At 48.7% G+C, this 24,742-nt stretch overlaps 2 protein-coding genes across 11 annotated transcripts in view; one reads left to right on the top strand and one right to left on the bottom strand.

Moving 5' to 3' along the window:
- Positions 1-8,493, top strand: part of LARP1 (La ribonucleoprotein 1, translational regulator) — a 44,948-nt gene extending 36,455 nt beyond the window's left edge. For all 4 annotated transcript variants that reach the window (XM_040078667.2, XM_040078664.2, XM_040078666.2 and 1 more), the window contains exons 14-20: positions 223-428; positions 524-630; positions 965-1,116; positions 1,381-1,525; positions 1,705-1,814; positions 2,292-2,419; positions 2,955-8,493. In XM_040078667.2, the coding sequence (XP_039934601.1) occupies positions 223-428; positions 524-630; positions 965-1,116; positions 1,381-1,525; positions 1,705-1,814; positions 2,292-2,419; positions 2,955-3,176 (1,070 nt within the window). In that variant the 3' untranslated portion in view covers positions 3,177-8,493. The remainder of the gene's footprint in view (positions 1-222; positions 429-523; positions 631-964; positions 1,117-1,380; positions 1,526-1,704; positions 1,815-2,291; positions 2,420-2,954) is intronic.
- FAXDC2 (fatty acid hydroxylase domain containing 2) lies at positions 8,473-24,514 on the bottom strand. 7 transcript variants are annotated; one of them, XM_040078669.2, is made up of 11 exons: positions 24,338-24,514; positions 20,654-20,775; positions 17,971-18,035; positions 16,796-16,843; positions 14,409-14,500; positions 14,210-14,307; positions 13,377-13,498; positions 12,877-13,082; positions 11,898-12,003; positions 10,684-10,850; positions 8,473-9,800 (listed from the first exon to the last, which is right to left on the bottom strand). In XM_040078669.2, exons 4-11 carry the CDS (start codon positions 16,841-16,843, stop codon positions 9,644-9,646), a joined length of 996 nt encoding a protein of 331 aa, XP_039934603.1. In that variant the 5' UTR covers positions 17,971-18,035; positions 20,654-20,775; positions 24,338-24,514; the 3' UTR covers positions 8,473-9,643. The 7 variants fall into 7 exon arrangements, with proteins under 7 accessions (XP_039934603.1, XP_039934611.1, XP_039934602.1 ...); XM_040078668.2 differs by having other exon boundaries at positions 9,032-9,800; positions 20,654-22,695; XM_040078673.2 differs by having other exon boundaries at positions 9,032-9,800; positions 20,654-20,786; positions 24,338-24,500.
- Positions 24,515-24,742: the final 228 nt, after the last annotated feature.

Below are 24,742 nucleotides of genomic sequence, written 5' to 3'. Positions count from 1 at the left end.
TACTCCTGTTAACCACTAGGAAGCAGATACCTTGTGGGGAGCTCTTTGCATCTGCTGCTAGGATTTGGGCTCTTTGACCAAACTGGATTTCAAGCTGCTTGTGTGGGAGAGCTGGGCTGTGTCCCCACCTTCCTGCCCCTGCTGCTTCCCGCCCGCCGGACGGTAGCGACGCTCCGGTGCGCAGAGCCCGGCCTGACCCAGGGCGGGGGTTTCTCCCTGCAGTACCTACAGACGCTTTGGCCAACAAGCTCTTCGGAGTCCCTGAGCCTTCCACCATCGCCCGCTCTCTGCCCACGACCGTCCCGGAATCACCCAACTACCGCAACGCCAGGACCCCCCGCACCCCGCGCACGCCTCAGCTCAAGGACCCCACGCAGACGCCCCGGTTCTACCCCGTGGTGAAGGAGGGCAGGACGATAGATGCCAAGGTTGGGAGCGGGCTGGGCTGGGGGACAGGAGCTGGGGCTCCCAGCTGGGGCCTGAGGAGGAAGGGAACACGTCCCTGATGCACTGTGTCTTGCAGACCCCACGGAAGAGGAAGACGAGGCACAGTTCGAACCCTCCCATGGAGTGCCACGTGGGCTGGGTCATGGACTCCAGGGAGCACAGGCCCCGGACTGCCTCCATCAGGTACCAGGGACAGGCGTGCGGGATCGTGCAGGAGGCAGAAATGGGAAAGGGAGGGAGCGTGGGAAGGAAGGGGAAAGGCAGCATCTGCTCTGGCGGGGGAGGTCTCCTGTTAGGTGACTGCAGAAAGGGCAGGGATCAAACCTGCCCTTCCTGCAAAGGCTTGGGGAAATCTCTAGCAAGATGAGACTACATTAGAAGCATTGGTCCTCTTCCTAGTATGCTGCTCCATGGCTCATGTGTCAAACCCAGGATAGTGGCAGGGTGTGGGTGGGACCAAACAGACAAGGTGGGGTGCTGCCAGAGAAGGGTGCTGACCCGAGTCTCTCCCGCTCAGCTCCAGCCCCTCGGAGGGGACCCCGGCCGTCGGGAGCTACGGCTGCACCCCGCAGTCCCTGCCCAAGTTCCAGCATCCCTCACACGAGCTGCTCAAGGAGAACGGCTTCACACAACACGTCTACCACAAGTACCGGCGGCGCTGCCTTAACGGTAGGGCTCCTGCCCTGAGGGGTGGGACAGGGTGTGTCTGTGCTCTGCTGTGCTGGGGACAGGAATGTGGCAGGGATGGACACAGGCAGGGTGCCTCAGGACAGCCCTGCTGGCAGCTCTGTGTCCCCACGGTTTGTGGGGAGCGTGGGCTGTGCTCGTGGTGTCCGGTGCTGGGGCTGGGTGTCACACAGGGCTCTCCTGCACATGAGCCCCGGACTCCCTGGGAGAGGATTGGCTTTGTAATCATGCCCTCTTCCCCAACAGAGCGAAAACGACTGGGCATTGGCCAGTCCCAGGAGATGAACACGCTTTTCCGGTTCTGGTCCTTCTTCCTCCGAGATCACTTCAACAAGAAAATGTATGAGGAGTTCAAGCAACTGGCTGTGGAGGATGGGAAGGAGGGATACAGGTAAGAGAGAGTGACAGAGTGGCCTTTTCTAAGGGTTTGGCCTTTCACAGGGCTCACAGTGAATTAAGGCAGCGCCTCTGCCTTGCTTGAAGGTGGGTCTGGGGTTGTTCTCAGTCTCCTGCTGCTGCCCTGTGTTGTGTGCACCAGTGTCTGAGCTGCACGTGCTGCTCCCTTCCCAGGTACGGTCTGGAGTGCCTTTTCAGATACTACAGCTATGGGCTGGAGAAGAAATTCCGGCCAGACATATTTAAAGACTTCCAAGAAGAGACCATCAAGGATTATGAAGCTGGTAGGTGTCTCCTTTGGCTTCCCTGGCACTGGCAGTGATGTAGCTCAGCTGTGTGGTGCTCCTGAGCCCCTTCTCATCATTTTGAGGAAGCCACATAGTGCTGTACATCGGGGACTGGGATGTCCTGTTGCTCAGGGCAGGAGAAGGTTGAGTATCACCGTCCTGAAGATTGCTGGGGGTTGGAGGAGGGCAGTGGGAGGCTGCAGCTCTCCCAGAGCATTTCCTGTGAGATTTCTCAAGGCTCTAAAGTGGCTGTACTTTGTCACTACCAAGTCAGCTGAGCTTGGGGACATCCCAAGTCAAGGGGGCTCCCTAGGACTCATGTAAGTTGCTTCCCTCCAGGTTTTCCATCTTGCCTAGGCTGTGTCCTACCAGCAGGACAGTAGGGTTTGTGGGGAAGCCTGGAGGAAAGGCGTCTTGTTTCGTTTTTTGTCCTGCTGACATCTGGATTGTTTTGGTTGTTTTTTTTCTCTCCAGGGCAGCTCTATGGGCTGGAAAAGTTCTGGGCCTTCTTAAAATATTCCAAAGCCAAAAATCTGGACATTAACAGCAAACTGCAAGAATACCTCAGCAAGTTCAAGCGCCTCGAGGACTTCCGAGTAGATGTGAGTAGACATTGATGGCCCCTGCAAACAGCCCTTAGGAGGGAGGATTTTGGGGGTCCCCAGGTGGTGGCAGGAGGGGGGCAGTGACACCTACTGTCACTCCCAGTCATTGCAGCCAGGCTGGGGACAAACTGCGGGGTTGGAACGTGGCAAGCCCACTCAGTGTGGGATAAGGGAGCTGCGTGAGCCTGTCCACCCTGGTGACAAAAGGGAGCAGTGATGGTTTGAGCAGAGCCAGCCCTGTGTGGAGCTTTGGCTCCTAAACTTCTGGACTGTGCCTCTGTGTGGGGAAGCAGGTGACTAAGAGTGAGCTGTCACCATTGTGGTCAGTTTGGAAGTCAGTCAGCTTTTTTTTTTTAATCTGGCAGCAGGAAATTCAGACGGGGAAGCTGAGTGCTTGGGGTGATGAACGTGTGTGTTCCTTATGGGCCAGGGAGAGAAGTTGCAGTTGGAGGCTTTCAGGAAAGCTGTTCCCTGATCCCAGGGGAGGGCACCTGGAGGAGGCTGTGCTGATACTGGGGCGTTTCTCTTCCAGCCACCCATGGGGGAGGAAGGTGGACACAAGAGATACCCTACGACGTCAGGGGGAGATGGCAGGAAGCGCTACCCATCGCAGTCTTCCAGCAAAACGGTCAGCCAGTGCCCATCCAGCCAAGCCCACGCCTCACCCAGCCAGCCTGCACAAGAGGATGCCAAAAACCTGAGCCAGCAATCCCCTGCCCCATCAGCTGCAGAGTCGCAGACAGCGGGGAAGTAGCCAGGCTGCAGCGTCCGCTTCCTGCCGGGGGTGGGGTGGGTTGGTGGGGGAGAAGGGCAGACATGAGGGGGTGGGACAGGAAGGGAGCTGGAAGGTGGGTTCCCGGGAATGGGCTGCTTGGGAGAAACTTCGACGCACATGATTTTCTTCTCTTGTGGCTGGAAAGCAAAGACGATCTGCATCCAAAACACCATTTTGCTATTACTACCCTGACCAGAGCCAGACCCGCTCCCAGCAGACCCACCCTTTCCCTTCCCTCTCCTCCTGTGCACACACTCGTGTCTTAGTGTCTCTTCAGAAAAAATGTGTTCTGCCTGGGTTGGAAAGGGGAGATTTTTTTATTATTATATATATATATCAAGTTTTAAATTATTGTTAGAAGTTCGTCTGGATTTACCAAAACAAGTCTGCTCTGTGTGGCCCCCAACGAGTCCCCTCTGTGTCCCCCTCGGATCGCGGGGCAGCCGCTCAGGAAGCTCGGAGGAGCGAGGTTCCCCCGTGGGGGACCGAAGCCACAGCGTGTGACGATGCTGCGGAGCCTCTGACCTCCATGACCCGGCTGGCATCTCCCATTCCACGGACGGCGGTGCCTCTCCAACACCGACCTCCGCGACAGGAGCATCGCCCTGCTCGTTCTCCCGCTCCCTTCTCCCCGACGTCTTCACCTTCCCGAGGGTCTGGCTCTCCCTCTGTCCACCTCTCCTTTCCGTCACGGACAATTTGGAAGTCAACCAAAGGACCTTTGCCGAGGATAGGTTTGTTCTGAACTCCTTCCTGCGAGGATGGCTGGTTGGGAGGCTGGCAGGCGCCTGGACTCCAGCCTGCGTGGACGGTGCACCCGCTGCCCCAGGAATGCCCATCGCTTGCAAAGACAGGACTTTGCTGAAGGAGCTTTTCTCTTCCTTTTCCCTTGGAAAAAACGATGTAACAAAAAAAAAAAAAAAAAAAAAACCAACCCACAAACCCCTCTAAAACGACAACAGAAAAACTCTTTAAGAAAAAAAAAAAAAAAAAAAGACACATCTCCCTTTGCTTTCTTCCTTGGAAATATTATTGAAGAAAAAAGAAAAGAAAAAAAAAACAAACAAAAAACCCCAAAAACACACACAAAAAAAAAAAAAAGTTGCCTTATGGTGGAGCTGGACTGGGGAGGCTCGTTGGCTTCCTGCACCCTGGGGTGCACCGGGCTCTTGGCTCCCCCAGGCCCAGAGACTCCTCACGGCATTGCTGCCGAGCCGATCTTCCCTGCGGCCTTTCCTCCGACCCCGCAGCTCGCTCGGACGCCTCCCGCATCCCGGAGCCTCCTGGGGCCGGTGCTGAGGGCAGTCACAGCCAAGACTCGTGCTCACGCTCTAGTGGCAGCCTTGTCCCCACCGCAGCCACTGCTCCTGTCCTGGCCTTGCTCGCACCCCCGGCCCTCCGTGGCAGGAGCTGGCTCCGCTCCTGTCTGTGCTTCCAGCGTGGTTGGGGAGTGAGCAGGGAGCTTGTCACAGCAGCTGGGGGGACTGGTCCTGCCTCTGAGCGAGGGCTGCTTCTGCTCTAGCCTGACAGGGAGTGAGGCAGCCCTGGGAAAGCTGTCCCACAGCAGTCACTGGCTCGGGGCTGCTGGTGGCATTTGTGCAGGGGTGAGCAGGAGACGTGCCTGGCACAGGAGAGCTCTCGCCTGGGTTTCCTTGTTTGTTGTGTTGTGGCAGGCGGCTGCATGGAGTCTCCCACTCAGGGCACAGTCCCTGTGCATTTCCAAGGGCTGAGATGACTCCGTGAGCTCCTTATTCAGCTGAGGCAGGGGGTGACTGCAGAGCTGCTGTGGCATTTACTTGATTGATCTTTACACCTAGCACTAGGTGTTCTGTGGTAGGCAAACCCTCCCCAGGCTGTGGGCTGCATCCTGTGTGAGGGGTGTGTGTCAGGTGTGAGATCTCTGAGATGTCCAGTGCTACCTCTGGAGCATGTCCAGAGATAGCACTGGAAAACTGTGTTCCTTTGCATCCAGACCCGCTTGCCTTGCTGCCACCGTGCTCCTTCTGCTGGGTCCCTGGGATACCAGGCTTGGCTGTGGCTCTGGAGCTCCATCCCTGTGAGCTCCAGAGCCCTGCTCCTGTGTGCAGTGTGGAGTGGGCACGTGATGCACCACTCCAAAGGTGCAGCTCCTTGTGTTGCCCTCTCTGCAAAGTCACGAGCTGGTACTGAACAGTGTTTTCCCAAGGGATCCAGTTGATCCAGAGCTGTGTCTCTTAGCTGGGAGGAGTTGTCATCTCTCCAGGGCTGGTGGCTGCAGGGTGGGTGGGTGAGAGCAGGAGCAAGAGGGGGAGCACGGCCAAGCTGTCCATCAGCAGTGGCTGTGGGTGCTTGTGGGGCCCTGGCTGAGGCCATCACTTCCCAAACTGGCCCTGCCTCCGGATGCTGCCTTGGTGAGGGTGGGTGGGCTGGTCTGAGTGGAGTGGCTTCATGAACTGCTGCTAGAATTGAAAGCACAGCTTGCTTCGAGAGGCCGGGGAGCTGCTGCTTGGCTGTTTCCTGGTGGTGTGGTCCTGCCCTGGTCCATCCACCCTGCCCTGTCACCCTGCAGCTGGTGCCATCACAGGCCTGCTTGCAGCAGGTGAGCCCATCCGAGGCCGTGGATCCCCGTTCTGGCAGCAGTGCTCTGGGGTTGTGGGGTGGGAACTGGGCAAGATGGGCAAAAGTAACACTTGTACAGTGCTGTGGCCGTGACTGTTATCTCTGGATTTCCCCTCTTGTGAGCTGGAGTCAGATCTCTGAGGTTACACATACAGGCGGGTTTGTCCCTGATTTGGGAAGGAGGAGGCTGGAGAGTCGTTCAAGGACATTGTAGATGTGTTGCTGGTTGTTTGCAAGTGGAGGCAGGTCTGGATGTGCCACAGGTGATCCTTGCCGCTGTGTCTGTGCTTTTGTTGGCGCGCGTTCTCTCTTGAAGCCAATTGTCTGCGTTTGAGCAACAAATTAATAGGAAATGGGGTGGGATGAGCTGCTGCTATGGATTTGTTGCTTGCAGAGCAGGCTGTTGAATTGCTTGGGTTGTAGAAGAGGTAGGACATTTCCCAGAGAATTTCCCAAAATATTGATTTTAAGTGATTTTATATTTCTGATCCTGAGGCTCTAGTCTTGTCATGGAAGTGTTTTCCCTTCCCCCTCTGCCAGGTCAGTGGTTTGTGCACGCAGGGGAAGGGGGGTCAGAAGAGCAATCCCGGCGGTCCCGCTGCCCTCCTGGTTTGTGGACCGTGTGCCTTGTTTTGCTGTCCGTGGGCAGGACAGAGCAGAGATGGGCGTGACAGCCTGAGGCAGCTACTGCTCGCTCACACCTGTCTTCCTCCAGGGAAGGGAGCACAGAGCCGTTCTCCCCTGCTCTGGGTGCTGGCAGAGGGCAGGAGCTCCCCGGGTCCAGTCTGTGCCCGGCTGGGTCAGGAGTGGCCGCAGCAAGGCTCATGTCCTCACTGGATAAAGGGACAGCTGTCCAGAGGGGGTTTGCATTTGAGGAAGTTCTTGCCCTTCTGCAGAGGAGGGAGTTAGGTTTTGCTTTTAGTTCGGGTGTTTTACCTCCGCCACATGTTGTGCTTTTTTGGATTTCGGAGGACTGAGTGGTTGCACACCGCTCCTGTGAGCGCTGATGATCCACAGCCCGTGAGGGCTGCATGGTGCTGGTGTCCAGCCACTGGCAGAGCCTGGGGGGAGCCCCAGCTGCTCCTGGAGAGGCTGAGGGAGGCTGAGTCAGGGGGGCATTCCTCATCCTGCCCCTCTTCTCAGGAGGTCCTCCAGGCTGGAGCTTAGGGCTCCTTGCTGAGGTTAACTTGTCTTTAGAATATGCAGGTGGCTGCAACAGGTACAGAGCTGTGGTGTGGGGTCAGAGTGGAGGTGGAAGGTGTGTTTTTGAGGAGGCTTTGTTGCTTTGCCATGCTCATTTGGGAAAAAAAAAAAAAATAATGATGCTGCTGCTCTGTTTTTGCCTGTCCATCTCTTCTGCTGCCCCACCCGGCACCCCTGATGGCACCTTCTCACTGTAGCCCTTGGGGTCCCTCGAGTTTCGGCACCTGCTCGGGACTGGTCGTTGTACTGTAACAAACTGATGTGTTTAACCTCAGTGTCCTGCCACGTTCCACGTGGCAGTGCAGAGGGGGCCTTCTAGCTGTTAATGCCTTTCCAGTTACTTTATCAAAAGGAAAAAAAAAAAAAAAAAAAAAAAAGGAAAACTGTAAATGTAGCAAGCTGTGTTTGCAATGCTTACTGTCTCCTGTCTCCTCTGAGGCTGGTTTTGTCACTTGTCACTGTTTGAAATGGATGCTGGGCTCTTTAGAGGGTTGCTACACTTGATGTTAAAAGCCTCACTGACTTTTTAAAAAAACTTCCAATACAGGTAACAGATTAAAGAATTTCTTTCATTTTTTTTCCTAAGTAAATGTTCATCTCCGTGGCGTGGGGCGGGTGGCTGGAGGGCAGCATTTCCAGGAGTAGTTTACAGTTTCACTTTCTGCAGACACTTGAACATAGGACCGATGTATCTGTGACAAGCACATCCCCCTGGTGGGAAGCTCCAGAGGAGCAGGGAGTGCCCTGGGTACCAGCTGGCCCCTGTGGAACGTGCTGGGGTCCCTCCAGCTCCCCACGCTGTCCTGCTCTCTCCCCAGGTGTCAGCCCTGCACCGGGGTGGCTTTGTGCCAGTGGTGCCCCTCGTGGGAGGGGGTGCTTGGCACCACTTGGTCCCTCAAGCCTCCCTGGTGCAGCCCTGCTCCCCATCTTCCCCCCCAGCCTGTCCTGGTCCCACTGGGGTTGGAAACCTTTGGATCTGTGGCTCAGAGACACCCACTGAGCTGCATCCCAGCGAGTGCAGCCTTCTGCTTGCTCGCCTGGCGCTGAAGGGGTGACGTTTCGATGTGCTGGCCCTTCTCAAACCCTATGTGTCCAACCTCAGCCTTCTGTTTCCCAGAACTAGAGAGTGTGCAACCTTCTTCAGCTGCATTTATAGTAGAGACAAACTTAAAATTTGACTCATCACAGACCATGTATCACTTGGGAGGAAAATCTTGTTAATACGGCCCGCTGTACATGATCCATCTCTGTCGATAGTACATAATCTTTGACCCATGTGCTAGGATCATCATCACATATAAAAGGAAAAGAGAAAAATGTAAAATACTTGAATGAGAGCTTGTATTATAACATTAATATTATTCAGAGTATCTGCTTTCTAGGCTGATGTGATTCATTATTCTAGTAATGCTTTAGTCCTTTGTAATTTGTGGTAATTATGCTTTTTCCTTTTTAATACAAAAAAAATGTATAAAAATAAAAAGTTCAAAAGACAGTGGTGCTTGGGTTTTCTGTTCTGCTGCCTTGCCTTCCCCAGGGAACTGCGGGTGGGTGACTGGGTTAGGTTCCTCCTGTTGCAGTAATGGGGGCTGGAGAGGAGCAGGGGAAGTGACTTTGGTTCCACAGGTAGAGCTGGGCTGACCAAGGGTGAGTGCAGCACAGGTGAACCCTGTGTGCCTGTTCCTCGAGGTGCTGCTCTAGCACTGGGGAGAAATGGGATGGTTTTGTTCCAGGTCCCCAGGCAGGACTGAGACTTAGGAAGATGCTTAAGAGAATTCAGTTTGTCTTGGATGGTCTGTGGGTACTTGGGAATGTGCATATTGTTCTGGGGGCTGATTGCTTGGGTCCTTTCTTGGGTTCCTTAATCTCCACACAGCTCAGGGACTCTGCTTTCCTTGGAAAAATCTCTTAATTTTATCAGAGTTTTGTGTCTGTGAATGAGGGGAGACTCAGCAGGAGGAGGTGATGCCATGAAGGACATCAGCTCCCAGCTCTGCTCCTATGTCCCACGAGGGGAAGCTCCCTTGGTCTGTGGAGCAGTGGTGAGGCTGTGGCAGCCCCAGCTCAGCCCTGTACTCACCTCCCGTACATAACAACTCACAGGAACTCGGGCCCTTGTTCCATGTGCAGGGCAGTGTTTCTAAAGCTGTGGCCCCAGTGATTTTTCCATGGGGTTGCATCCTGGTTGTATCCCAGGTGCTCTGAGTCACAAAACCTGGTTTTAATTGTATCACACGTAGATGAAGTGACTTTGATGTTTCTATAGGGCGATTGTCCACAAGAGAGGCCAAATCATCTCCTGTGGAGTCTGGTGCTAAAACCTTAATAATGAGAACCGTGAGCCACGTGGCCCAGAACACACCTGGCTCATACACAGACAGTTGCAACCAAGGGACAGTGGAAGTACCAGAGAAACAAAACCATTAAATTTTAAAAATGGATTTTGAGAGCAGGTTTTTTTTTGCGAGTGTCTTAGAAAACAATGGCAGCAAATCTCACTTAGTTTCAAGCAGCACATTTAAGTTCAGCTTCACATTTTGTTATGTGTGGACAAGAACTTGTTTCCTGATTAAAATACTATTTGGCATAAATCATTGTCTCTCACTTTGCCCATCACCAGGCTGGGCAAGAGCTGCTGGGCTGCTTCACTCATCTTTCTTGGGTGGCTCGGGAATGCTTTCGGAGAGCGGCGTGAGGCCAAGCAGGACCTTGTGTCTCTCGAAGGCTTTGGTTTGTCTGAACGTTTTGTCCGTGCCGTGCAGAAAATCCAGCACTCCCAGCACTCCATAGCACTGGTTGAACCTGAGAACCAGAGATAAACATCACTGGAAGTTACTGAGGTTACCTTGCCCTTCCTCTTTCCATTCCTTTCTGAGCCCTGATAATCTGTTGAAGCCTGGGGGCACCTTGTGCAGCTTCTCTGGCACCATCATTGCCCAGAAATGGTGGCACTGAGCAGCAGCTGTTTCTCCTGGGCAGCTCAGAGCTGTGGGAGCACTGGACACCCATGTTACCATACCCCATGTGCTCTCAAGACCTGGCTGTCCTGGGATATGGAGCGGATGTGCTTCCAGCTGGCAGAGCTCTTCCACCCAGTGATCCGTGCCCTGGCATGTGGTGACTGAACTGTCCCCTGGGGTGGTTCTGCAGCAGGGGCAGACATTTCTGGGGAGCATGTCTGAATGTAGTGCCCACTGGGAGATGGGAATGTTTCTCCACTGCTCAGGTCTGTATCCTTGAACAGTCTGCTGCAACTGCTCTGTCTCCAGCACAGGAGGCTGAGAATCTCTGTCAGGAAGGGTTAATGGTGATTGTCTGGGCAAAGTGTAATCTGATCAGTGCTACTAATCCCAGTGTATGGAGAGGGACAGACAGGCAGGCTCGTTTCTTTCACCTGTGTGACTTGCTCTTGCTCTGTCTTTAGGTCACATGAAGTGTGTTCTGAACTTCTAAGAGCCTTGTGGAGAACTGTCCTTAACAGGGCTGGAATCCCTTGAAATCCCTGTTTAACTGCTCTGAGAACTGGCAGCACTCAGCCTGCTCTCAGGTGAACTGGAGAGCTGCCCTGCTGGTGCAGGAGTTAGGCAAACCCAGGACCCTCAGAAAGGAGCTTTCCCTGTCAGTGGTGCCAAGGCACAGGCAGGAGGGGCAGGAGAATGGGAAGCTGAGCAGTGCCCAGACGTACTTGAGGTGATGGAAGTCGTGGAACTCTGGAGATGGCAGGAGGGGCAGGTGGTAGCCACAGTGAGAAATGCTTGTTGTTACAAGAGCAATGGAGAACCATGCTGAGATTGAAACAATATGAGATCCCATGATCATCGGGCCAGTCATGACAGGCAGAGTGTTGGAGATCTGGAAATGAGAAGAAACTACCTCATTAATGGGTCCACAACAAGCAGACTCTCCTCTAGGAACTGAATTGTCACCTGGTTTGATCCATCACACTGGTTTGTTTTGTGCAAACAGTGTAAAGGGAAGATCCCACTGCAAGCATGTTACTAAAGTAACATAATCATCCATAAAGTAATAATAGAGATAAGAGGGTTTTACTGCTGCAAAGCTCTGTCATAGCCCAAGCTCCCTAAGCCTGCCGTAGAAGTTAGACATGACACCAAACCCTGGGTGAGGACAGTGAGATTCCAGTAAATCACCCTGGAGTCTGAGGTGAGAATTTCAGCTTCACCTTGGAATAATGCTGAAGCTGCTCCTGGGAACTGTGAAAGGGCATGGCCTCTAGACACACACAGCAATGTGACAAACCCTGCTGCGCCACTCCACTGTCCTGCCCCTGGCACAAATGGCTCTGGCTGCCCAGACCCAGCTGTGTGCACCAGCACAGCTCAGCTGGGCTCCTCAATCATTGAGCTGTCCAAAGACTGTCAGCTGGGGAGACCCCCAGAGCTGCTGCTGCAGCCCAGGACTATTGGTAACAGCAGACAGAATTTTTAAGTGGAGTCTTCTGAAGGTGGGATGTGTTTTCCTGAGAAGTCTCAGCTGGAGGAGTGTTGGAATACACTCCTTGCAAACACTGATCCCAGCAACCACCACAAAAATCCTGACAGATTTCCAAGTCACATTCAGGCTGTGTGTCATAGCTCTTGCTGAAAGCACAGTCTGTGCCCCCAGTTCTCTTGGGGCTCATGGGAAGCCCTGTCCAGTCAGTACCTTATCTACTGGAGGCCCTTGGATTTGTGCTCTGAAAGCTACTGGAGTCCAGTATAAACAATTACTGCAACCCTCCTAGAGCCAAGCGTCTTGGCACTGCAGCTCAGCTTCCTCTTCCTAAGGAAGAAGCCTCTAAGGGCATATTTGCTTCTCTTCTCTTACCATTCCACCTCATCCCATGGAAATCACACTCCACACAGCAGCTGGAGGGTGACCACGGGAGAATCCACTTACTATGTGTTCTACCGGGTGAGCATAAATGGAGACCACACCGATGGGGGCTGTCCACTCGTGGTGCTTCTTGTGAATGTGCTTATACAGCACTGGGTGGTGACCAAGCCTAGGTAAACAGAGAAAGGCAGGTTTTGAGCTCTGCAAAAAAGGAGTAACACAACACAGAATTTCTGCAGGGGACTCGCTTGTGTCTCCTCTCAGGTAAGGATTTCAGAGCAGCTGACAGTAAGTGTAGGACTCCTTGCTTCCTTTGCTCTCTATGTATTGAGCCTTTATTCAATTAAGGTGTCTGCTGGCTGATGTTAAACTCAGTCCAGATAAATCCCATAAATCAAAGTACCTGAATTACTTATTTACTCAAATGTGGGAGTACTTCTTAGGGGAATACTTTATGTTTTCACTGTTCTGACTTTTTCTACTGGCAACTCTCAATCAGAATTCTCAGTTCTATGGGTCCTTCGTAAAAAATGGCATTTACAATTTTTGGGTGCATTTTTCCTAAAGGGAAATCTAAAGATTTCTGAGAGTACTGTGCTTGCTTCTGCTTCTTTGGTCTTCCTTGCTTTAGTTCTGTCTTCTAATGTTGATGTCAGTGCTTGGAAATCCTGCAGTGTTGGGAGTCAGGCCCTGATTTGTAGGTGCTGTACAAGGGAACAGAGATCAGTCACTGACCCTTGAGATTTCTGCCTTCCAGGATAATTCAGTCTTGTTCTTCTCAAAGAATGTTGGGTTACAGCTTCTGTACAAAACTGCCTCTTTTGTTTCTTCCTTACAGCTTTTAAGCTGTTCCACCTTTAAAATTCTACCCATCTTTGTTTACTACAGTTACTGGCAGCACCAAGGCCTCATGTTGTGAGGACCTCTCAGATTTCCCATATGAACACAAAATTGGTGGAACAGAGGGACGAGGATTATTGCTGTTGTAGGGTATAAGCTTAAAGGAGGAAAATCAAGAGTCCTGTTCCTGTGCTCAGCTCACCTGTGTGTATAATAGAAGAGAATTTCCTCTACTACAGTAAAAATGCTTAGCTCCACAAGAAACCACTGGAAGGTTGGTAATTCCTTGCTGTAGGTGTTGTCCCACCACTGCATGATGTAGAACATGGACACAAGCATGGGAAAGGAGATAAGGAACTGATTACCCAGCACTGTGTAGATGGCTTTCCGCAGTTTCTTTTTGTCCACCTGCAAAAGAGAAGTCAGGACTTGAGGCTAAGAAAGAAGCAATGCAGTTTTAGTTGAAAGGAGGAAAAGCTTTAAGATTTGTAGGTAGTTAGTTCTGGGATCAGCTCTCTAACAAGCAGTCAATGCAGATCTGATCAGTAGCCTCATAACAGGATCTGCCTTCCTCCCTACAGTGGGTGTACAAGACTTGGCTTGATCCTCCTGGAACCCTACCAGGTTCTTCTCCTCATTCTTGGCCTAAGAGACTGCAGGAAATGTTTAGCCAGCAGAAAAGGCAGAGTGAGAAGTACTTACAGGATCATTCTTGCCCAGCTGAATGCGATAGCGAGTAATGAAAGTTGGCTTTCCTGTTATATCAGCCACCAGAAGGATTCCATTGAAGCCCCAGAAAGCAAGTGCAGGCACCAATGCAGCCCCTGTGGCATGAGGAAAGGGCAGAGATGTGTGAATGAATTGAGAACTATGGCTAAATCAGAAACAAAATACACTGGCATAGTACCCAGAGGACCTTGCTGGGACCCAGCTGTGCCAAGTGTGTGTCCCCTGCCCCGAGATGCTTTAAAATGGAATATGGGTAAGTTCTGACATCCAGGTGAGATTAAAGAATGGGAAGGAGGTTAGAGCAGACAAACGTCTCAGAGGTTGAAACTGGACATAACTGAAGCTAAGAAAAGCTTTTCTAGGTGGCTGGGAGGTCTCTGTTGCTTTTAAATCCAAGTAGGATAAGATTGAGTTGATCTCTAGAACCTTGCAAGGTCCCTCCCAGTTCTGTTTACCATCTGCTAATCACAGAAGAGTTTTGTAAGTACTACAGCAAGAGTAGAATTCACTAGTTTTACTTACATTTTTAGTAATTAGTTCTACCGAGTCATTCAGTTCTCAAAGCAGCAAAGTGCCTTCACAGGGAAGCCACTTCAGTAGCAGCAAAAAGATCAGATTTTTAATCTGTACAGGGCTCTGATGGTGACTCCATCCAAAAGCAGAACAGCTGCACCACATCAGGTGTGGTGCCCTCCCAGCTAGTGCTTGTCAGTGGGAGGATTAGTGAGTTGGGGAAACTTGTCCATGTCTCCCTTGTCTATGTAATACACGGATGGTTTCTCCTGAGAAGCACTGTTAAAACTCACCAATGAGGAAGATTGTCCACTCATCTCCCTCCATGTAGTCATGGAACTCCAACCATGCCGTTTGCCAGAAATTGCCTAAAGGTATATTCTGCATAAACCTGTGGGAATAACAGTGCTTGGTTGCCCACCAATTCATCCAGTTTCCCCCCTTTTCCACAGAGAAGTTTCTCCTCAAGGTGCTTTGTTTGAACATTCTTACCAAGAAGCAGAGTTCACTAAAGCAGTGAACATGAGCAGGCCTGTGCTGAAGACGTAGGCACTGATCCTCAAGGCAACCGAGAGCTTCCTTCCCTGTGAGAAGCAACAAGAGTAAGCACGTGCTGCTGTGTCCTGCCCTGGCATTTTTGGCATTTGAAATGATGAAGGCAGTCCTGTGATGGCCTGTTTTGCTTCACACACACGCTGAAGAACACAATAACAAAGCTGTTGTGGGATACTGTGTGTAATCATCCATCTGTCATGCTTACAGAGACCTGGTGCATGACTGATGTGGAATTTCTCGGGAATAACCAAAGGGAGAGAAAGGACCACTGATTTTTTTTCCCTCTTTGTTTTTATTTGGCATGCTGCTCAGTACCTGGAGGGCTATAACCCCAGGGCCTTCTGGATAACTCAGAGCAGTGGGAAAGGAACACTGAGAATAAGGAATGGTGCTCCATCTCAGCACCTCCCTCCCTCAGTATTTTCTCCCTCCCAGGATGCAGTGTTTTCTCCCCACAGCAGTCCAGAACTGCTGTGCTCAGATGACCTGGTTAACAGGAAAAAGTATATTCAAAGAGCAGTATTCAGTATATTTGAACATTTACATATTCAAAACAAAGCTGTTTAGCAAATATACAACAAAGTTATAATTAACGATCTGTCTTTTAGAGTAGTCCAAGTTGGAATTGGTTCTGGAGTACAATTAATTTGGTTTTCGTGAGTGAATATGAATTATACCTATCTGCAATGTAAATGTTTTTTAAAAAATCAATGCAATAGCATAGTAACCAGCTATTGTCTTCTTCATTCCTCTGTCCTTCCTGTTTTTTTAACTGTGGTGTTGTGCTACACAAACAGACTGGAGTGAAAACAGTGTGATTCATAGCTGCTGTCCTGCTCACCTCCTGTCAGAGAGGACAAACAAGAGAGGCAGCTCTGAGAAATGCCAAATGCAGGTGCTTTAGGGTAATGCAATATAAAGGAATCCTCTTTACATGGCTTTTAGATTCTGTAACAGCTACAGAACATTAAATGTGGCCCAGGACTTATAAACAATATTTATTTGTCCCAGGACAGAACTTTGCTCATTAGCACTGAAATATTCACTATTAAAACCAACCCACCATTTCCTCCTATCACCTCCTTCTGTTTTTTTAATCAAAAAAGCAGATAGGGAGGAAGAAACTGGCAGGACTCTTGCCCTACAGTTTGATATTTGTGAACCCTATGGGTTTATATGAGAGCAGTGCAATCAGCAGCCACTGTTATCACTGGAGGTACTGAAGTGCAAATGCCAGGCTGGCAAAAGCCTCTCCTGCAGCATCAGATAGTGCCTGCTGGATCCTGGACCAGAGATTTGCTTTTAGCAGTTTCATACTTCCAGTTGCATCCATGTTACGCCCCATATGCTGAGGTAAGACTTTCTTAATCTTTAGACCCTGGACCATCACTTACATATTCTTTAGGGGGGGAAAAAAAAAGTTACAAAAGCTATAGAAAGCTTTGAGCTTTTAAACACTCATCCTGTAAATCCTTTTTCTCCTGGGATGAAGAGCATACCAAATACAAATTCTGTCTTAAAAGTGCCACAATTTCCAGTTAGTCCAAATAAGGTTTCAGTTGCTTTAACACCCTCCAGCTCAAGAGCTTCAAACCTTAGTAACTCCTAATATTCATAGACACTGCATGTCCTGCTTTGAGACAGGACAGAGAGGAGCTGAAGTTCAGCACTTAAGCTATTTTAATAGCCCTTTGGCTAGAAACTGTCTTGTTTTGAGGCTGTGTTTTTATTGCATGTGATGAAGTGATTACATGAATCCCACACAATATAATTACCTGAGATGTAGAAGTAGAGGAGTTTACATAGAAGAAAAAAACTTGTTCATCAAGTCCAAGTGCTTAATACCCCGTTTCTCCTGATGCCAACAGCTACTGAACAGTAGTTTCCAAACTAATTCATGGATTGCTTGAATTCCTGCTCTTAAAGTGCTTGTACAAGTTGGCAAATTCCTTAAGTGCAGAACAGGGTTGCTGCTGGCAAGGTAAAGGGACTGGGGCACATCAGCTGGCAATGAGATTTTAGCAGGACCACTCTGAGGCCCAGGCCCAGTGAGGTGGCACAGCTTCTGGTTATGGGGGACTGTGGTGGGTTCTTGCCAAGAAAACAAAGGTAACAGGTCCCTCCCACTTGCTGCTGCAGCTGCAGTCCACTGGAATGGAAAAATGCTGGGCAAGTGTTGCTTTAGTGATAAGAGATGAGCCCCTAATTATGCTAAAATGTTCGGAATGAGGATGTGCCTGTCACTTCTCTTAGAAGGTGATTCAACACATTCAGCCTTCCAAAGCACCTGCATGACGCTTTAAACGATGAGCTTGAGCCTTTACCTGCTTCTGCAGCTCAGCAGTGGAGGAATATCCAGAGTCTGCTTCCATCTGAAATAAAAGGTGATCTAAGTAAGTGAACCTTGTCCAGCTAGAGAGTGGCAGAATATGATGCTGACAACAGCAAATCCCCTCCACTTGCAGTTCAGTGATGCAAGTGTAAAATATTTACTCTATGTGCCATGTCCTGTCCTGCTCCACCCTTCGTGTGTTGGCCATTGAGCAAAGCTGAGCTCTTGAGAAGAAAAATGCCCTTATTTTCTGAGGAGTTAGTAGTGTCCCAGAAGATTAACAGGGATGCAAGGATAACAAAGAAAAATGGGAGAACAGCCCAAACCAAAGCTTTTGATTGTGTCACTGGTGTGTTGTGGTAAGACTTCCTCCCTTGATCTGGCCCAGGAATACACTGGAGCACCCAGCAGCTACTCCAGCCCTTCCCAGGCTGTAAGGAAATGATTACGTGGGACATATGTTCTTCCATAACGACAACATGCAATTAAACAAACAGGGATGAAAACAAAGTGAGTTTGTGCCACAGAGAATTAACTCAAACAAAGAGTTTGAGTGAAGCCCGACAGCCTTCACTCAAACTCTGACAGCTTAAGAACATGGTAAGTAAAAATATCATCTTTCCTTCAAGTCCTGCTATGGTCACTTAGAGGGTTAAAGCCCTAAATAGACACATGGCCATCTCAATAAATCTCCCTGTGTTTAGCTCTGGCTTGGCCATTTGTTGATAGTTTTGTTAAAATAAATTTAAAAATAAATCAAACCCAAGGTCTGAGTAGCTGCTGGGGCTTCACTGCTGGCAATGGCCATGAAGGGTTCTGTATTTCAGGCCATATTCTGGCTGTCCTAGGGATTACTGCATAGCTGTTTTTATACTTCTGCAGCCTTATCATCAAATACAATTAGCAAAAGTTAACAAAACATTCCTCAATGTTTTCTTGGTTTCACATGGTCTTTAAGAACAAACACACAACTTCTAATAATATGACAGCCAGATTACTGAGGAATGCAGAATTTAATCCATTTTGCCTTTCTTACTCAGGAGAGTAGGAAAGCACAGGCAAACTGTTACCTAAAGTACAAAGGCAAGCAGGGAGAAGGTTCAAAGGTTCCTGTCTAGGGTACAAACAGCTGGAAAATTACTCATTAGGAAGATGATATTCTATTACCTTGATGATAGAGGGAAGCCTCTTGGGAGTACTCTTCTTGCAGTGTTTCAGAAAGGAGGAATCAACTGTCAGAAAGAAATCCTGCATTAGTCAGGAGGTTTAGATTTGAAATTATAGCCTTCTGGGTATGTTCTTACAGATACCACTCTGTTTGTTTACAGGTGTTCCCAGCTCTGTCACATTACATATTAGTATGCAGGTCAAAGGGCATGAGACAGAAAAATTACACACCACCTTCCTGCTTACTCACAGACACAAAAGAGCAAGGCCAGCCCACCACACCACACACTTTAGTGGAAGAAACTGATGTTAGGTGCTTCTGAGAAGGAAAAAAAAAAAAAAAATAGGCAAAAAGGGATTTGAAACTTGAAACCCTGAGGCCAACTCCCAACTCTGTATTTCAACACTAGGGTTGGAGGTAATCCTATGGGAAACACTAAGTTTTGGTAGCAGCCTTAAAAAAGAAACCAAATCCAAGCTCACTTTGTCTCCCTTGGCCAGAAAAGTTAGCATGAGTGGTGCCCTAAGGTGCTGTTGCTTAAAATGAGAATGTGTTGGGAAATCTGCAGTGTCCCAGGGCTTCTTGTCCTTCCGCAGACACAGAGCTCCTCACTACTGCACCTTGTGAGCTACCAGAGCCAGTCTGTGGGATTTTCTTTTCCTCTCATATATTGTTTGCCAGCCACATCTTTATTGATAAGATACAGCTGAACTCTAATATATCTGATGAAGAATACCCATAAGAAGCAGCCAAAAATAACCTGCTAGCCTGAAGAGAACAGCGTAACATGCCACAGGCCAAATTTAAAGGGATCGTAATTTTTAAAAGACCTTCTAATCACGTCTGTTATGTAACATCCACTACGTGCCCATCTTGTCACACAGATCCTCTCAGGGCAGGTGTGCCCACTGCCTCCAGCAAAACACTACTAAAGCCTGAAATATGTCAGGCTTGAATAATCCATTCCTTTGAGGCCTTGCTCCATTCCAGCTTTCTTAACAGGTTGTTTGGAGCCTTGAACAGTTGAGTGTCTGCACAAAGGGCAATTTCACAGCTTCTCTGGGAAATCAGTTCCAGTACGTGACTACCTTCACTGTAATTTTTTGCCACTTGGAATTTTTTTGGTTATAATTCCTATTATTTGCTCTTAGGCTGTGCACATCCCTATCTTTACAACCACCAAGTAGGGAGCTGAAAAGAGCAATATCCAATTATTCTGCTAGGATAGTAAATAGTGCTGGCCACAGTTTTCTGTGGTTTAAGAGATTACTCTGCTCTGATGACTTTGTAGCAGACAACATTAGGAGAGGCAGATGTGAAAGGGGAACCTCACTGAGCTGGAAGGCTGATGCTCCAGAGGTTCCTCCATCCAGCAGTGCTGACTCAAACCTGCTGAACCTTTGCATGTGACGAGCTCCAGAGCCGAACACTGTAAAAAGTGTGACTCTGCTTTGAGTTTTTAGAAGGAGAAGGCTCTATTACTCGACTGAGTCACATATTCTGTGCATTTAGGAAAGACTTACAATTACAATCATAGTTCTAGTACTCTTTTAAAATAATCAATTTATGACAGAAGGCTGGCTTGGGCAACAATTTCCAGTTCAAAGCAGAGCTGCCATGTCTGCTTACTCTCTGTTTCAGAACACTCCCTTTATTAAGCCAGTTTTCAGAATGAAATTTTACATTTACATTAAACCCAGGAAAATTTGGATAGAGTAGGTTTTCCCCAACATCTCAGTATCTACTCTTTTTTAATTGTTTAATGTCTCTCCTTATTCAGAATACACCAAATACATTAAAAAACCATTCATGTAACCATGGCTGTTTCAGCAAACAAAAAAGCCATTCAGCTGCTTGGCACTGCTCTCATGTTGGCATATTTTACAGCCCCAAATCAACCACTGAAGCTCTCAGCTGTCTGCAGCTATTTCCAAATATCAGCTAGAACTAGTACTGCTTAAAAAAAAAAAAAAAAAAAGTTCCTTTCCAGTTATTTCAAATTAGTTAACACAAAATTTAATCTGAAGCAAGTTCTCAACCTTAGAGTAAAAGTAATTGCTTTTCCAATCAGTTTCTTGACATTAAAGGGGAAACATACACTAGTCAAACAATAATTCTAATACTTTGTTTATATTATTATTTCTATGTATAACTTCATTTGCCCAACCACTGTTCATTAAATCACAGATCTTGTTTTCACTGTATTTTCCACTTTGGTACCGAAAAAAGCTAGTTTGTCTGATTTCATAATTTAAAATGCTCAATATAATCTGAGCATGAACTGAAAAAAAACACCTGCTGTATTTTTTACATTTTTTTTACACATGTGAATTATTATTTATGCCCAATGCCTGCTGCTCTCTTATATTTCTGGTGCCCAGACAGCCCCAAGCTGAGGCAGCACAGGTGCCCTTTCCCTGGACTGCACTCAGTGCACTGCATCCTTCTGTCACAGAGCTGCATGGCTCAGAACAGCTCCTTCTGCTTGATGGACTGGCTGCCCACACCAGCTCCTTGGGATCCCTCTTGTCTTCCAGCCTGGAGCTTCTGGTGTGGATCTTACTCCACTGAAATAAACCTTTATACAGCACAGAGAGTGGAAAACTGCTCCTGGGAGAACAAAGGCTGTGACTGTCCATGAAAATACAGAATATATAGAACAAAAAATACAGGCCCACTTACCTGGTCACCTCAACAGCTGCATATCAGCCACTCTGTGGGGACAGACACAGGACCAGATGTGGTGTTTGATGTCCTACCAAGCACTGCACGGTTTGCAGGGGAAAGCCCCGTTCCTAGAAAAGCTGACAATGGACTTCACACAGACACCACACTGCCTTTTAATGACTTCCTCAAAGTCTCTATCATACCTTTTCAAGCTACTACACCCTTGAACTCTGGCCGCCTGTTCTTTGCTCACCTCCTGCTGATGGTACCCTAGGAGAGGTCCTTCATGTCTATTCAGAGCCCAGAGTTCAACTCCTCACTTTTCACTCTACTGCTGTCGAAACTTTATGAGGGTTTAGGCAAGGGCAACAGGGGGAGTTTCCAAGCAGGAGCTGCCTGTCCCCTCCCAGACAAGTCATGTGAAGCCAGTGCCATGTCACTGTTAGTGCTGGCAGTGTTCCCTGTGAGTATGTACATGCTGTTACTCAGTTAAACACGTGGAATACATCTCCGCAGGTAAGTTTTTCATCGTTGTACCTGAGAATAAAAAAGCCACCAACACCCCAAAGATAAGGAGTTTTTATAAATCACTAACTCATGGCTGGAGTATAAAATAGCTACTGCCAGTGCAACTGAATGGGTCAAAGGTGTATTTGTTAAAAGCAATGAGAGTTACTGTGAAATTTGGCAAAAAACCCCACAGTGGTCTGGTTTTCATGTTGTTCTACTAAGTCTAAAAATTAGTCCAACTCAGTTACCACACAGTGCCCTAAACCAGTAACAGGCTTTGCTTCCATGGTTAAGGTGAAGATACACAGAGGCTGTTAGCATGTGCTTGGGCTCAGTTGTCTTTAAACATGATGTTTACAGACCATGAAGTGTATAATTATGGTATTGCAGAGAGTAAGATGTAATTTACAGCAGCATTGATCTTTCTTATGCAAATGTGGCCCCAATCTGTTATTTAGCCAATAAATAGTGCCCTATTACAAACTAAGCTCTGAGAACTGAGGGTGTTACTATCGTAACTTTACAGATCTATTTTTCCACAGGAGGAGAAATAGGGAGTATCACCTCTGCCTCACAGTTGGCCTTGTTTGCCCTTCACAGGTGAAGCAACACATGCTCTTTCTCAGTAACACCTCATGCCAGCAGAGCTGGAACTGCAGAGATCTCTGCAAGAGCGAACAGCATTTAACACTCTGTTATTGTTTCCATCGGCACTTTCTCTTGCCTAATTCCAGCTATTCCCTGGTAGGGACAGAAGTTGTAATTCTTAGCTGTTGCTACTAATTGGTATTTATCACACAGAGTAGACTCAACAGAGAAGAACGTGATTCCTTCAAACTATTTATTCACGTGCAGAGGAGGAAGTGGAAATGAGCATCTCAAGCGAGGGGTGCCATAAGGATAATGTCCTCAGCTGATCTTTGGATCTGAGCTTGCATGGGGAGGGCTGCTCATCCAACAGCCAATAGTAGGTGATAAGAGTGAATTTCAGACCTCAGCGCTCCTTTGGAACCACTGTTCAATTGCAACATGGTCATCTCTGAAATATTCATACCCATAGGGACAGCTCAGAATATTAGTCATAGGGTTGTAAATGCCATTTATATTCTTCTGCAATTTTGTGTCTAGCACAGGTTGTCACTCATCAAACAGCTGCTTCTGTCTGCTGGCTGCTCTGTGCTGATGTCTCCACCACAGACACTCCAATGCTGCTGCAGTCTTTGCTGTGCCATGCAAAAAGTCTGACTTCTTCTCAGCAAAAGAGCTTTTTGATCAGACACTTGATAAAACAACTTTGTTCACTCCCCACAGTTTTTGTAATAGTCACTGGTTGGTTCACTTTGAGAGGAACATCAGGGGAAAATCTATGAAGTATCTTTAAGGGGACTGTACAAACCCACTCTGATAGCTCCTCTAAGGCTGAAGAGGAATCTGAACTTGGCACACATCACCACTGCCTCACTCCCTGCGTCCTGAAGCAGATTTCTCACCCTCTGCCAGGGCACGTGTGCCACCACCTAGCACTGCAGTGGTTGCTTTGGGAGCACCTGTGGAACAACAGAAGGGTAAGGAAAACATAAATTCACCTTTCAGGATTCCCACAAGTAAGTTTTCTTGTGGTACTGTGACTAAGCTCTAAAGAAAAGGCACAACAGAACATGCAGCTCAAGCTGCCCAGTGTGAAAATGTTGAGCTAAAGACCTTTATTCCACCTTATAATGCAGCTCTACATTTGTGTGAAGATGTGAGGCCTCTTCAAGACTGCTTTGGAGTGCTGGAGCTGGAGGCAACCTTGGTAACCTCCACACTGAAATGATGTGACTTTTTAAAGAGCAGGGTGCCTTTTCCAGCTTTTCTGAATCTTTATTAGCCATGTCATGTTTGAAAAAATTCTGATCTCATCAAGCAAAATGTATCTTCAGCTCTTCCCACCAGTGCTTGCAAACATCCTTGAACTGCTTTTTTTTTTTTTACACACAAATTTTTACAGACTACAAATGTAATTTATCACAGGCGATCATTGCCTGCAACACATTTTTATTACAGTACTAAGGCACCGATATTTACAGTGGCCTGAGGAGATGCATCCTCCCTTCTCCCCTGGATTCAACATCCCTTCAAGCACTGGGTTTACAAGCAAGAAAAATTACTCTGAACTCTTTTGGGAAATAAAAATTTGACCATATATTTACAGCATGCTGTAATCCAGCCTGCTGAATTTACCTGCTAACAACACAGATTTCCTTGTACAAAACCCCAGACTCAACGGACCACGGGAAGAAAGGCGATTACTTTCTGGCAGTGCAGCTTACTGTATGTTGCATAAATTACATAACACTAGAGACTGCAGGGCTAAGGCAAAGCTGTAACTCTCTGTCATCCCTGAAGACAAACTCTGAATCAAAATAACGCTCAGTAAAGGAAATGTGGTAAGATGCTGACAGCGGCAAGGTCACTCGACACAGCAGCACCCAAAAACCACTCTTCTTTTCTAAAGGTAACATTTCTGCTGAGGCATGAACATTAAACCTGAGACACTGAATGGCGTCTGATGCGTGAAGGATATCAATATCTGCTTTTCCAGATACTTTGATCAAAATGCTGGGCAAGTAGCCAAGATTCAGGGAAAGACTCCCATATGGTAGGGAGATAATCCAGTTCCAGAACATAAATATATATATATATATATAGGCGCATACGTATTTTACAACAGGTGCAACCCCGTCCAGAAGGAAGGCAGTCTAAAAGAAAGGAAATACTATCTAAGCTTAATTAGTAGATAAGCTTCCAAACGAACTGCCTATCTGCCATCAGCATCAGCCAGCAAAGCAAGTGTTGGCAGCCGCGTTACACAAGCAGTAGCTGCTTTACCAGCTACAACCTTCTGTTGCTAACGTAATTTAAATTCCATTGCTGGAACAGGAGGAGCCAGACTAAAAGTCTGCAGGTGTAGTAGGAACTTAAATGATTTCTAAGCCCCTCCAGGAAGAAGCAGAGTTTGCTCAATTAATGAGCTTGATACGCACTACGCCTTTGGAGCAACGCGTGGCAGGACAGCAGTGGTTTGCTCTGTGGCCCTTAGGAAATCCCCCTTGGAAAACAAACCCTCATCCCACTCCCACCCTGCGCGCCCGTGGCCTGGGAGCCCGGGGGGGCTCGGGCCTAACCCCGACCCGGGGACCCCCTCACCTCCCCTTGGTGAGGGAGGGGCGGCCGCTGCTTCTTTCGGGGACGCTCAGCCAGGGCCCGGCGCAGCCCGTGTCCCAAGGGATCGCGGTGCTGGGGGCTCCCCATGCTGGGAGCCCACCCCAGCCCCGGTGGGCGTTATGGCGCTTCTTCCCCCAAGGAGCGGAGGCACCCAATCCCTCATCCCTTCCCCCCGCCCGCGGAGTTTGGACTCGCCCGCCTTTCGCAGCGCGGGGGAGCCCGGGCGAGCCCATTAGCTGCACTGAGGGGGGGGGTCAGGAGGAGGGGAAACACAAGCCGGCCGGGGATGCGCGCATGCGCAGTGAGGGCGTCGCGGCCGCGCGCAAGGAACGTACACGCCCCCTGCTCCGCCCCCTCGCACGCTCCGCCGGCTCCGCCACCTCCCGC

This window comes from Hirundo rustica, chromosome 14, assembly GCF_015227805.2.
Source record: "Hirundo rustica isolate bHirRus1 chromosome 14, bHirRus1.pri.v3, whole genome shotgun sequence".
NCBI classification, from domain to species: domain Eukaryota; kingdom Metazoa; phylum Chordata; class Aves; order Passeriformes; family Hirundinidae; genus Hirundo; species Hirundo rustica.
The sequence above is the reverse complement of the archived record's forward strand: the minus strand, read 5'-3'. Positions and strand labels throughout refer to the sequence as shown.